Source organism: Aphidius gifuensis, linkage group LG6 (assembly GCF_014905175.1).
Source record: "Aphidius gifuensis isolate YNYX2018 linkage group LG6, ASM1490517v1, whole genome shotgun sequence".
Lineage (NCBI taxonomy): Eukaryota > Metazoa > Arthropoda > Insecta > Hymenoptera > Braconidae > Aphidius > Aphidius gifuensis.
Window position 1 is genome coordinate 11,104,116 of NC_057793.1, and position 14,348 is coordinate 11,118,463.

Consider the following 14,348-nt stretch of genomic DNA (forward strand, 5'->3'; position numbering starts at 1 on the left):
TTTAAAAATTAATAAAAAAAAAACGAGCTTCCAAACAATTACCAAAAAATCACATAAAATCGAGGGGCTATTCATTGGTGTAGTCATGGTGTAGTAAAGGTCTAGTAAAAATATAAATGTGATTTTAAATTAGAAAAGATCATATTTTTGATCACATTATGTGATTTATTTATTGATCACATTGATAGAATAATCACATAATGTGATCAAAAAAAATATAAAAGTATTTTAAATTAAAATGTGATCAAAAAATAAATCACATAATGTGATCAAAAATATAAATGTGATTTAAATTATCAGTGATTATTTTGTCATAATTAGTGTGAGTGCTGTGTGTGTGAGTATGCAGCTGCGCATTCATCCAGCGAATTTATGATTTAGCTCTATCTGGCGTTCAAATTTTGAATTAATTAAAAAAACAAAAACATTTTAATCCATGGCGCGTAAACAGACACGTGGGTTCAGACGCCATAATGATGATAATTATCGACGCTCGATTCTCATTGGTCAACTTAAAACGCTAATAACTCGGGCACAAAGAGTCGTAGACCCAAAATTTAAAAACACGTACTATTTAAAATTTCACGTTCAATCTCGTGGTATACCTGGCATGCGCGACTTACGAGACATCCTGTATAAGTATATATATCAAGATATAATTAGATCTTGCTGCATTTTCGATACGATTAGATCTAATTATATCTACTTAGATCTGATTATATCTACTTAGATCTAATGAGATCTAGTTATATATAAGCATATATAAGTAGATCTTGCTACTTTCGGATTTAATTATATCTAAGTAGATCTGCGCGATTTTTTCCTGGGTAGTTATTTCACGTAGTTATTTGTAGTTTTATGTAGTATAGTGTCATATTTCGTAGTATTATGGAGTCATTCGCACACTGAAAAAAAAAACTTCTGTAAAATAGAAGTTTTCTTCTTGCAATAATTTTCTTGAATCATGAACAATCTGTTCTTGATTTGTGAAGAATATTTCTTATTTTGAGAAAAAAAAATTTCTTGAATCAAGACGTCTATGTCATAATCCATGACATGTACGTCTTGTTCCATGAAACATTTGTCTGAATTTTAAAAGTATCCTTCTTGGATTATGACAAAAAGTTTCTTGGCTCAAGGCAATATTGTTATAATCCAAGACTATTTTGTTATAATTTTAGAAGTATGATTCTTGGATTGTGACAAAAAGTTTCTTGATTCAAGGCAATAATGTCATAATCCAAGAGTATTTATGTTATGATTTTAGAAGTATTCTTCTTGAATTATGACAAAAAGTTTCTTGCTGCAAGACACTATTGTTTTGGAACAAGAAAAAAAAGGATTGAATAATTGAATAAATCAAAAAAAAACGTACATATGACATGGATTATGACATAGACGTCTTGATTCAAGAAATTTCTTTTTTCTCAAAATGAGAAATATTCTTCACAAATCAAGAACAGATTGTTCATGATTCAAAAAAATTATTTGCAAGAAGAAAACTTCTATTTCACAGAAGTTTTGTTCTTGGTTTTAGATTTTTTTTTTTTCAGTGCAATAATAAAGGAAAAATAAAAAGAAAAATGAGATCACAGTTCAAAAAATAAAACAATATTTTTTAAATGAAATTAAAAAAAAAAATACAAATCTTTTTAATGAAAAGTATTAAAATATAAAATCGAAAGAAAAAAAAATATATACATACATTTTCTTGATGAACACTATAGTATCTATTTGACATATATTTATACAAATATATAAAATGATATTCTATATAAAATATTATTTGGTATTATTAAAGGTTTATTAAATGTATAGAATAAGAAAATAAATACATTCCAATAAATTAAATTCTATCATTATAACCCCTCATAAATAATCCCATCATATTATAATAATAATATTAATGATAATAATAATTATTATCCAATAATGATAGTATCAATAATATTAATTAATATATCAATAATAGAAATTATTATTATAATAATAATAAAAACTTTAAAAGTGTAGTCATTGTAGTATTGTACTCATCATATTTTGTTGGTGTAGTCAAGGTGTAGTTATTGTAGTTATTATAAGGTGTAGTTATTGTAGTTATTATAAGGTGTAGTAGGTGTAGTATCGTCTTTTTGACTACATTATCTAGTCATGGTGTCACTAAATCTGGCCGTGAGTAGCCCCTCGCATAAAATGTATTAGTATTTCAAAAATCTACTGTATAAATTTCATTTCTTTCTCATATTCCGAAAAAAATCATAATGTGATCAAAAATATGATCTTCTCTAATTTAAAATCACATTTATATTTTTGATCACATTATGTGATTTATTTATTGATCACATTGATAGAATAATCACATAATGTGATCAAAAAAAATGTAAAAGTATTTTCAATTAAAATGTGATCAAAAAATAAATCACATAATGTGATCAAAAATATAAATGTGATTTTAAATTAAAAATGATCATTTTGTCATAATTAGTGTGAGTGCTGTGTGTGTGAGTATGCAGCTGCGCATTCATCCAGCGAATTTATGATTTAGCTCTATCTGGCGTTCGAATTTTGAATTAATTAAAAAAACAAAAACATTTTAATCCATGGCGCGTAAACACACACGTGGGTTCAGACGCCATAATGATAATAATTCACGACGCTCGATTCTCATTGGTCAACTTAAAACGTTAATAACTCAGGCACCAAAGCGTCGTAGACCCAAACTGTAAAACATGTACTATTTAAAATTTCACGTACAATCTCGTAGTATACCTACTGTTCGCGACTTACGCTTCATCCTGTATATGTGGTTGTGTTATAAGCACTGAGAAAAGGCTCTGAATCTATAGAGCTGTAAGTCGCTTGTCAGTGTGAAGCATAATTTAAAACTTGTTGAACCAAATAATCAAAAAAAATCTAGTTTTTAGTCAAGTTTGTCCACATTTTTTTTCGTAAAATAATTGCTCCTCAACGAATAGCCTTTGTTTACTTCATGTTGGATTGTATGCTGAAAAACTTCTCTTTAATTTCATTTTATATGAGGACAAACTGCAAGTGCAAAATAAAATTGATAAAATATTGTCAATTATAAAATTCGTTTTTAGCCAGGTAGCAAAGTAACGAATCAAACTTTGGTGTCAAAATATTAAAATAGTTATATCCTGAGATAGTTATTGCACCCTGAAAACAAGTACCTATATTGAATAATGTCATATGAACATATGTTTATTATTTATTTCTTCAAAAATATATATTTGTACTACACTACTGTTGTTCTCTTATTCATTAAAAAATTTCGTTTTTGAATAACTGAATAAATAATACATAAAAATAAAATTTATTGTTTTTTTATTTATTTTTACTAATGAATATATTATATCACAAAATTCACAAACCTTGAATATTAAAAATTATATTATTACTTTTAATATAAATTATTAATAAATTTCAACTAAGTACTATTCCAAAATCAAAAACTTAAAAAGAGTATTTCACATTGGACCAATCATAGAGTTTCAAATTTCGCACATGCGCGTTAATGTGAAAAAAAAAAAAAAAAAATTGACAGCTCAGAATGCAGGCTATGTAATTTGTGATGTAATCACCTGCAGTGCCAGTGTTACACTTATTTTCAGAGATCTACTAAGGCCTTCCATTCTCTGACTATTTACTGCTATTTACATAGCGATTGATATTATTTATTAAGTTAATTGAGACAAATGGCCATTATTTCCCCACAAAAGTGAGAGAAAAATAAAAACATGTAATTTACTGGTTTAAATTGTAATACCGCTCAATCAGAAACTGTTCTAGTTGCATGTTGACGTTGTTGTTATTCTTATAAAACAGAAAAAATATTTCAAATCGGTTTGGAATATTATTGATATTTTAAATTTTTTTCAACAACAAAAATAACATTTAGTAAAATATTGAAAAAAGTTCAAGATAATTTAAAATGGATGTTATTGAGTTTTTTTGTAATAAGTGCTGGAGTCCAATGAAAGGTTCAAAATATGCATTTTCCATCACCGAGTGTGGGCATATTTTTGCCAAAAATGTATGAAAAAAGGTTTGTCGATATTTAAAGTACTTTATCTTAAAACTCTTCCTCAAAATTAATTAATCTTGTATTTTTTTTTAAGCTGGTAATTCATGTGCTAAATGTAAACTAACTGCAGTTAAATCTTTGGTTTTAAATCAGCCACTTTGTGCATCAGTTTCAACACTCTTCAACCCTCTTGTTGAAACAGTTAATCAACTTGGAGCATCAACTAAATTTCAATTAGGACAGTACCATAGTCTTATTGAACGTTACAAAGAATTAGTATGTTAACGATTATATTATTTTCATCTTATTTTTGTTTCCATTAAATTAAAATTTACTTCATGATTTTGTGTTTATTTCTGTAATTTCTGTAGGAGAAAAAATATGAAACATCAAAAAAGTCATATTGGCAGTTGATGCATCACTTAAAACAGATTAATGCAGATAAAGAAAAATACAAAACCAAGTTGTCAGAAAAACAAAGACAAAGAAACTATCAGCCAGGTAATACCACCATATCTCAAGATTATGGATCACCATTGCAACCTTATGACAAAAAGTTCACCAATGGATTTCCATATTCACCACCAAGTACTTTTCGGGGATCAGTTGAAGACACACCGTGAGTATAATGATGCTTTAAAGTACTATTAACAAAAACGACAAAAACATAAGACATTAATCAATTATTGCAGATGCTCATCACGTGCGAGTTCAAATCAAAATTTCAAGACTCCAGAATCTTTTAATTCTGCATCAACAATCCAAGGAAGCAGCTGTACTCAGTCACACATTACCCCTGATGGTTTTAGAATCCCACTAAGTACCAGAGTACCCAAATCAGCTGGTAGATATTCAGTAGTTTCTTCAGAATCGTCTAATCTTACTCTACCATTCAGAAATTTCAAACCCTTTGGTTCTTCCAATTTCTTTCGTCAACAATGATGCATACTGGAATTGGTTTTTTTTACCTTGAATTGCTAATTGTTTTTGAATTTTTCTAAGTTTGAACAAAAAAAAACAATCGAATTAATTAAACATTTCATTCCATGAAAAACATTAACAGAGTAAAATCGATAAATATTATTATTTGTTTATTTATTTTTTAGTTTTTTAAATTTAATTTCATAAAAACAAATTTAATCCATAAATTAGTAAAAATAATAATTTGGGAATTATAAATATTACCCAATAATAAAAATTTAAGTTTTTTTTTTGTTCTATTTAAAAATTATTATTATTTCCATTGTTCTTTTTTGTATAATTGTTATTGTTTATATAATATATAATAAACTTTTTAATTGATATTTAATATTATCTGATATATTCAGTATTGATTTAATATAATTTTATAATTACTGAAGCAATATGTATGCTAATAAAAAAACTACTATAAAATTAGAAATATTTTTCAAACTACCAGACGTGCAAGTATCGATTTTGCTGAATAATTCTTTGTACGCTAAGACACTTTTTATGGTAGAGTTTGGTGCTTCAAGTGCAATTGTTGAATCCTTGAATAGCAGATCTGAATGATCAGTAAATGAGTCGTAAATTCTAATAGCACGTCTTGAGTCAGGACGATAACCAAGCCAATCTTCTAATTTCAATAGTGCAAGAGTTGTATCTAATATCCTTATTTTTGAATCGTCTCTGCGGCCAACGAGCTGAAAACAAAACGATATACAATAACAAATGTTGGATTTCCAATTTTTTTTTTTAATTACTAAAATATTAAATAGTTAATTAAAATATACCTCACTATCGATGGTGATAGAAAGAGCACAATTATCATCAATATCAAATCCAGTGTAACCAGCTAGACTTCCATTTCTACAAAGTACTCTGTATTCATTTTGATTAACAATTTTTCGATCAATTAATTTTTTCAAGTTTTTCGGTTCAATAAAGCCAATATCACCAGGTCCTTCGAGACATTTAAGAACTCCTTTATCACCAAAAAATTCATTTTCTCTTCCAGCAGAACACGTAGAATTATTGCCTAATTCATTTGGACAAATTTCACAAAGTTTGTTCAATATATTTATGTTTTCACCGGCAACATCTGAATAATTGATATCTTTTATTCCTGGTGTACATGCTGATATCACTAAATTTGCAACTGCTTCGGCATAATCACAGGTATCAGGTATAATTTTATGAAAACGAGCTGTATTTATAAACGAAATCCATGATATTCCACCGTAATCAGGAAAACACAGATATTTATTTTTAATTTGTTTAAAATTTTGAATTTTATATTCACTATCATCACGTATAATTGCAATGACTTTACTGTTTTTATCCTCCATTGTTTCTGGGTATAAAATTGATGTTAAATTAAATTTTACTCTAGCCAAGTGTCCTTGATTTGAATCAATTGTAATAATATCAGTTTTATTTTCGTAAATATCACGAAGACAGCTTTCAGTTGAATTTTTTTCTATACAAGTAAATTTTGGTTCAATTCCAAGTAACAATGCTTCTTTTGCAATAAAATTACATTTTTTTGTTTCTCCTTCATTTAGTGTACACCAACGTATGTCATGTCCACATGATCGTTCATTTAAATCTACTTCTCTACCACGTACTAGATAACTTTTTAGACTTATTGATTCATTAATAAATATTACTTTTGTATCTTCTTGTATTATTTTGTTAAGAGCTATGAGCCAGGCATCAGGTGGTATTCTTGAATCCATGCTTGGATTTGTCGAGAGCCATTCTTTGAGACTAGTGGCCAAATCATTTACTCGTTCACTAGAAAAAATAAATGAAAATTTGAACATGGTAAAAAAATTTCTCGGGAATTTAATTTGTTTTTTCTCCGTAAAGTTTATTTCTTTTTTAAAGAAAAAATCCAGAAATAAATCCAAAGTAATCCTCGAAAGAAGAATTAAAATATATTATTCTAAACGCTGCTCTGACTTTAAATAATGTTTTATTTATTTTTAAATAGAATATATGTCTTATTACTTTCTTGTAAGAATCAATCCCCAAGGCTGTTGAATCCAGGCACAAGGATTTGACTGGGTCAAAGGTTGAACAGTGCCTTGTGGACAGAGAAATTGATAGCTAGGTTTGGTAGTTGAACTAGTTGATGAAGGATTACTCTCATTGATCTAAAATCAAACAAAATTGAAAAAAAAACAGTATTAAAAAAAAAAAAAAAAAAAAAAAAAAATATATAAAAGCGCGTGTTTTATTTATTAAAAATATAATTAATGAACATATAGAAAGTTTTAAAATTTATGTACTTAAAGAATTACCTTAAAGAATTGATGAACATATTCACCGGCAACATACGCAGCGTTTCCACGCCCCGATGTTAAACACTCAAGTGCACCTATATGACCATGATGTAAGTTATTTGAATATTTACAATTTTCTCGGTCATCGCATAGTTGACAAAGTTCAGGATATTTTTCCTCTATAATAAAATAATAATAATAATAATGATAATAATAATAATAAAATTATTGCGATAAGATACTAACTTAATCTTTTATCTTCAGTTGATTCAAGTACCCAGTCACCAGGCCGGCACGCCGTTCCGAAAAAATCTCTTATATTTTCAACTTCATTCTCAGCAACTGATGACTCATTTCGGCAAATATGTTTATACGTTTTACGTTCCAAGAATTTTAATATGTAATCGTTCCAGATTTGTGTATGACTAAATCCTGGATGACATAATCCACCTTTTCTAAACCTGACACACCTTCGTTGACATTGTAATTTGAAGGAACTACAACGACACTTTGGAACTGCCATTCTTCTGCATGGTGAAAAATATCGAAAAAAAATAAAAAAAAAAACAGTTTAGAAAAAAGATGAATGATTATACTTGTCATGTATCTATTTGCTTGATATATTTACCATTAACACGTTCGATATGTTTAAGCTGCGCTAGTGGTGTAAAATCATCTGGATAAAATTGATAGGCAAGTATAAGTTCTTCAGCATCGAAAACACCAAAATCAGCTTTTCCATCGTGCAATTTCATTGCACAATCAGCACTGTCTGTTACTCTGACACATTTAACAAATCCACCACGAGAAAGACTGTTACATGTCGAATCGTCAATTGTTTCTGGTGCACATAGACGATCTGTATTTAAAAAAAAATTAAGATAAGCTAACATTCAAGTGAATTGTAAATTATAAGTCGAAAAAAAATTAATAAATTAATTTAAATAAATAAAACTTGCATGTATTTTCTGCCCAAGATATTCTAAAAATAACGAAGGCAAGTGCAAAAAAAAATTTCATTTTGACCAATATTGTGTAACCATAAACTTGAAATTTTTTTTAATCAAAGAAACTGACTAAAAAATATATATATCTTTTCGCACTGAGGCTTGATCTGAAACTAGGCGTCACCCTCCAAGTACTTACTGCTGCTGATAATTTTTTGGTCTTTTTTTTATTTTGATAACGATGAGCCATCCTCACACACCTTGGATATACAAACGTGATTCTATTATATATACAAGCTGACGCATATATCATCACGATTGACTGTCGAAATAAAAATATATCAAGTAAGTATATGTAATCTTTTACTGTTTCTTTTTTTTCCTTGTACGGAAAATCTAAGATAATATTCATCAAATGTATAAAAATAAAATTTCATATATAACTTTAGACTTTTTAAAAGGTTGTAAAAACCTATATTTTTTTTTCTTTGAATGAAAGTATAAATATAAATGTTACCAGTTATTTTTTATTTAAATTTATATGTAAATTAATAACAAGAGTAATAACAAAAAGTTTTCCTTTTTGAAAGTTAAGATAATTGCTTATGGAATAGTGCTTAAACAACGCAAATTAATATTAGAAACTCTCAATTGCCTGAATGAAAGAAATCTTTGACTGAATTATTGAGAGTTTTCCAATAATAATATATGAAACTTAAAAAATTTTCTCATTTACTGACAGCTGCATAATTCTTGGTTTTATTTGTCCTTCAAATCATTTTTTAAATTACGGGCTTGCATAATTTAAAAATTTATATACGGGAAAATTTGCATTTTAATATACCGTAAAATGTGACAGTATTTAATTTTATCTATTTTTGTTTGAGAATTTGTAATTGAATTATTTCAACATAAAATGTTTGATGAGTAACTGATAACAGCAAATTTATTATCATGTTTCCGAAACAAACACATAAAATGAGTAAAAAAAAATTATGATGCTTTACGCTTGAAAATCGTGCATAATAATTTACTGAACAATTCTTTTTATGGCTGGTAAATAATAAGAAGAAAAACATATTTGAAAAAAAGATTTTAGTATTATTATTTTTATGTTTTTTTTGTAAACGTCGATTTGCATATGAGAATATCGTTATTTGTCATATATAAAGGAGACTAATAATTACAATAATTTTCAGTTGAAAGAAAAACAAAAAACAACATACTTTTTTAAAATTTTCGTTACAATGAAAACACTTTTTATCATTCTATCATTGCTTTTAGATGATGGTGTTTATTCCAATTCCATAGGACAAGTTCGAGAATTTTTGTGTATTGATGGAACGAAAATTGATTTAATGAGAGTCTGTGATGGAATCGTGGATTGTCCAGATTCTTCAGATGAAACAAGGAAATTATGTCATCACGTTGTGTGAGTTGAAGTATTTTTATGCTATAATAAATAATTATTAATTTTTAAAATATTTTTTCAATAGATGTCCTTTGTCTTCATATAGATGTGATTACGGTGCTTGTATAGAAAAATCACTTCGCTGCAATGGTTTTCAAGACTGCATCGATGAAAGCGATGAATTTCATTGTGATATCAAAGAACCGTGCTCAAATCACGGGTATCGCTGTTTTCATTCACTTGAGTGTATTTCTCTGTCAAAAACTTGTGATGGTAAATAATTATAAATCAATAAAAACAAAATAAAAATATTCTTGAACTATTATTTTTTTTTATTTTTTATTAAATTTTTTTTTTTTTTGTATAAATTTAGGTTATCTCGATTGTGCTGATGGTAGTGATGAAAGCACTGGAATTTGTGCAAGTTTTCCATGTCCAGGTTCCACATTTCAGTGTAATTATGGTGGTTGTATTCATTTAGAAACAATTTGCGATGGTACGTATGATTGTATTGATGCGAGTGATGAAGATATTTCAATGTGTACTGCAATAAATTGTGGTGATAAATGTTTTGCTTACAAATGCAAGTAAGTTGAATTATTCTAAATAATTCCGACATAAAAATTATTCTAATAAATTAAGAAAAAAAATCAAATGCATTTGAAAATTGATAAAATTTTTACAGGGAACATGAATTTACTTGTAAAAGCGAAGGTCAGTGTGTAGATTCATCACGAGTTTGTGATGGAATTATTCAATGTCGAGATGCCTCGGATGAAGATATTGAAACCTGTTCATTGAGACAGTAAAAAAAAAAAAAAACAATTACTAAATCAAATCTATGACTACTAAATGGAAATATACTATGATTTTTTTTAGATGTGCTGATGGATTTTTTCGATGCAAATATGGTGCTTGTATACCAGAAAAATTAAAATGTAACTCTGAGCGAAATTGTCATGATTGGAGTGATGAAGATGAGTCGATTTGTGGAATTGCATTGCCAAATGGAGCTTGCCGTTTACCATCAGTAAAACCAGGAACACATTATTCCGTCTTTCAATGTCCACATTGTCAACCTGGCGATGTTGTTCCAGAACTAACACGTTTAGATTTTTTTTGTGATAGTAAAGTGGATAATTTTTTGGAAGGCTTGTCAAACGTTTTTTGTCAGAATAATCAATGGTTGCCATATGTTACAAGCTGCTATACTGGTGAATATATGATAATTTAAAAAAATAAATTTATTAATTTTAAATATATTTTTAATAATACTTAAGAGAGAAGTTTGTGAAAAAATAAAAAAAAAAAAAAGTGGAAAATCACTTTGAATACAAAGCTCTTGCACCAAAATCAACTCATTTTTGATAAAAAGTTAATCTTCTTCTAAGGCAAATGCATGGGTTCATAGGTAGAAGAATACACGGCGTCGACAAACCCCTGCATTCACCTTGGAGAAGAAATCAAGAAATTGATAATTTTAATTTAATTCGGCATCGTTTGCACTCAAGAACATTTATCTTTCAACAGCAACTATTTTTTAATATAAGGTGTTAAATATTTTGATAAATTGTATATCATGAAACTGCATACAAAGATTCTAAAAATATGTGTGATAAAAAAAAGAAATATCGTAATTTGAGAATATTTTATAGATTCTGAAATTATTACTTGTGTTCCTCTGAACTCGCGTGGTGCTCGACAACGTTGTGAAGTACTTTGGGGACCACATCAAGGCTGGATTAATTGCAATGGATCAATACCTGTTGGTACTCATGTGACACTAGAATGTCCAGAATTTTATGAACGTGAGTCTGGTTCTTATCACAGTACTTGTCTTCATGATGGGACTTGGAGTCAATTTCCATTACAATGTCAACCAATTTGTGGTCTTCGTGAAACTTCAGGTAAAAGTCAGACTCTTATTATCCTTAAGTTATTGATAAAAAGAAAGTAAAAATAATTCATTTGTTTTAGCTTTGCCTCTCATTGTAAAAGGCTGGGAAATATCACCAGAAGAGCCACTACCCTGGCATGCAACGTTATTCTCTCATGATGATGGTCAATGGATTTTTTTTTGTGGTGGAACTTTGATTAGTGAGCGCATTGTGTTAACAGCTGGTCACTGTGTCTGGAAAACAGATCCAAAAACAATTCGTGTGATTCTTGGTGGTTTTTCGAGTAACTTTAGTCTTGACAAAGAAGATAAGGAGACACAAGTTTTTGACATTTTTAATATCAAGCTACACAGATCTTATCATGATCACGAGGGGAATTATGGGTCAGATCTTGCTGCATTGATTCTCAATGGATCTGCTATCATGTCTTCCAGAGTAAAACCTGTTTGTCTTAATTGGTCAGCTGACTTAAATGTTTCTCTACGAGAAAATGGTGAAATCGGTCTCGTTGCGGGTACAATTGAAAAATATCTACTTTAATAACTCTAAATTATTTTTTATCATACTTTTATATTTTTTTCGACATATTAATTTGTAGGAATGGGGATTACTGAAAATGATACATTTAGTAAACACCTTAGAGTGACAACTGTGAAATTGATTGACGAAAATGAGTGTCGCGAGAGTCAAAAAAGAGATTTTCGTAGATATTTAACATACACAACTTTTTGTGCTGGATGGAATAACGGAACTGCTGTTTGTAATGGTGATAGTGGTGGTGGATTGGCTCTTCGGAGACCAAATACAACAATTTGGGATCTCCATGGAGTTGTTTCCATTAGTCCTCGAAGAATTGGAACTAGTATTTGTGATCCACAATACTATACAGTTTTTACAAAGGTAAAAAAAAATATCTATAAAATTCTGATTAGTATGTTTAATCCAATTGTTTTTTTATTCTAGATATTGATTTACAGTGATTGGATCGATAATATTTTGAAAGAAATTCCAGTTGTTGGACCACCTGATTTGCAACAAATCCCTAATCGAGATGCTATTGTATAAAGCATGAGGAATTCTTAAGTTACATTTTATATTTTCAAAATAGCATATTTTGTAAAATTCTGTGATAGACGAGGGGTTATATATAAGGCGAGATAGAGTGACACCATTACTTTAAAAAGTAGTCGACTACACGATCGTCGACTGTCTACACTTTACACTGACTATGACCTCGACTACAATCAATAGTAGTCAACTTCAAACAAGAAAAAGATCTGGTAACGTTTGTTGGGGCGTGTGGCCCGCGTTACCGTTGAAAATTAAAAATTTTCAATACTCCGGCTAGGGCCGTGTTAAATTTTATCTTTTAAATGGTTTTTAAAAGTAACAATACAATAATAGTACATTTTTTTTTATTTTTCTGAAAATCGATTTTTTTTTTTTTTCGTTCAAGTTAAGGCAAGCTATAACTTCTGTTAGAATCAACGGAATGACTTCATATTAGGCTCAAAAAACGTGGTTTTTAAAACTCTATCGCCCCTCAAGAAGTTTATCCTGATTCCAATAGTCAATTTTTTTCTATTTTTGAAACAAAAGAGACAAAAATATTTCAAAAATTCTATTTTTTACTATTTTATGAAAACTATAATTTTTTTTGAAAAAAGTTTCGACTAGAAGTTGTAGGATTTTACCACACAAGCTTTTTAAGTCTTATACAAAGTATCTAGGACGATTTTCTCGAAAGTTAGAGCGTTTTTCAAAAATTACTCGAAAACTAGGAAAGCAATAAGTTTTGATAAAATTATAGTAAAGACTTCGTATTAGGCTCAAACAACGCGTCTTTCGAAACTCCATCGCCCCTCATGAGAAAGAGCATTATCTGTTCAGTCACTTTTTTTTTTTTTTCTAAAAACTAAATGGTTTTTTTTTAATTTTTATGAAAAATGTGATCCATAGATCAAAATTTTTCCAAAGAGGCGATAGAATTTTCGAATACGCATGTTTTAAGCCTAATATGAAGTCTCTAACACCATTTCATCACGAGTTATTGTTTGCCTAAAAAATAAAAACGGCACAAGCTATAACTCAAAATGGAGTAGTCGCAGAGGTTTCATATTAGGCTTAAATTAATCGTTTTTCAAAATTCTATAACTTTTTCACATGAATTTCTATCGTACGAATAGTATTTTTCGTGCAAAAAAAAAAAAAAAAAAACACAATTTTTTTTTTTTTCGTTTTTTGGGAAAAAAAAAAATGGCCGAATAGATATCGCTTTCCTCTATCAAGGGCGATAGAATTTCTAGAGCCGCTTCTTTTGAGCCAAATCCGAAGTCTTTACGACGATTAGTTTAGAAGTTATGAACGTTTTTTTTTTTTTTGGGGATAAATCCAATACTGCGGCCGAGCCTTTCGGCTCCTAGCCTCCGTAAAAAATGCCACTACACATTTTTTGTATTTTGTACTATAGAATTTTTTGTGTATACATCTATAGAAAAAAAAAATCTTTGAATATTATTAAGGTTGATTCTGAAAATCTGAAATCGCAACAGATTTTTTTTTTTTTATCTTATGTTTAAATGAAATAATTATCTACATTGTTAATTTTTTTCAATTTTTTTTTGTTCGGTTTTTTTTTAGATATTTACTGTCAAAGTTGACAACTTTAAGGAGGTTATGCAGAAATTACTCTTTTTTTTTTAAATATAATGAGAATGTTCTGAAATTTTGTACACAAGTAGATCTTTTCATTCTGAATACAACGGTATAATTATTTTCTTATGTTGATCGGTTAAATTT

General features: G+C 28.6%; 3 protein-coding genes across 3 annotated transcripts; 2 read left to right on the forward strand and 1 right to left on the reverse strand.

Moving 5' to 3' along the window:
• The first annotated feature begins 3,773 nt into the window (after window positions 1–3,773).
• LOC122859479 (zip homologous protein 2-like) lies at window positions 3,774–5,104 on the forward strand. The gene is given in 5 exon segments (XM_044163095.1): window positions 3,774–4,037; window positions 4,040–4,066; window positions 4,140–4,321; window positions 4,417–4,664; window positions 4,738–5,104. Coding segments are annotated over 5 exon segments (792 nt in total). The 5' UTR covers window positions 3,774–3,952; the 3' UTR covers window positions 4,988–5,104.
• A 14-nt stretch (window positions 5,105–5,118) lies between these two features.
• On the reverse strand, window positions 5,119–8,322 carry LOC122859478 (transferrin-like). Its single transcript, XM_044163093.1, is given in 8 exon segments — window positions 5,119–5,709; window positions 5,800–6,802; window positions 7,019–7,164; window positions 7,312–7,472; window positions 7,540–7,746; window positions 7,749–7,820; window positions 7,922–8,152; window positions 8,253–8,322. Coding segments are annotated over 8 exon segments (2,193 nt in total). The 5' UTR covers window positions 8,314–8,322; the 3' UTR covers window positions 5,119–5,397.
• Window positions 8,323–9,487: 1,165 nt separating this feature from the next.
• Window positions 9,488–13,955, forward strand: LOC122859835 (modular serine protease-like). The gene is made up of 9 exons (XM_044163518.1): window positions 9,488–9,672; window positions 9,737–9,924; window positions 10,025–10,238; window positions 10,337–10,456; window positions 10,531–10,865; window positions 11,307–11,558; window positions 11,629–12,063; window positions 12,148–12,449; window positions 12,513–13,955. The coding sequence occupies exons 1-9, from the start codon at window positions 9,488–9,490 to the stop codon at window positions 12,612–12,614; spliced, it is 2,133 nt and encodes a 710-aa protein (XP_044019453.1). The 3' UTR covers window positions 12,615–13,955.
• Window positions 13,956–14,348: the final 393 nt, after the last annotated feature.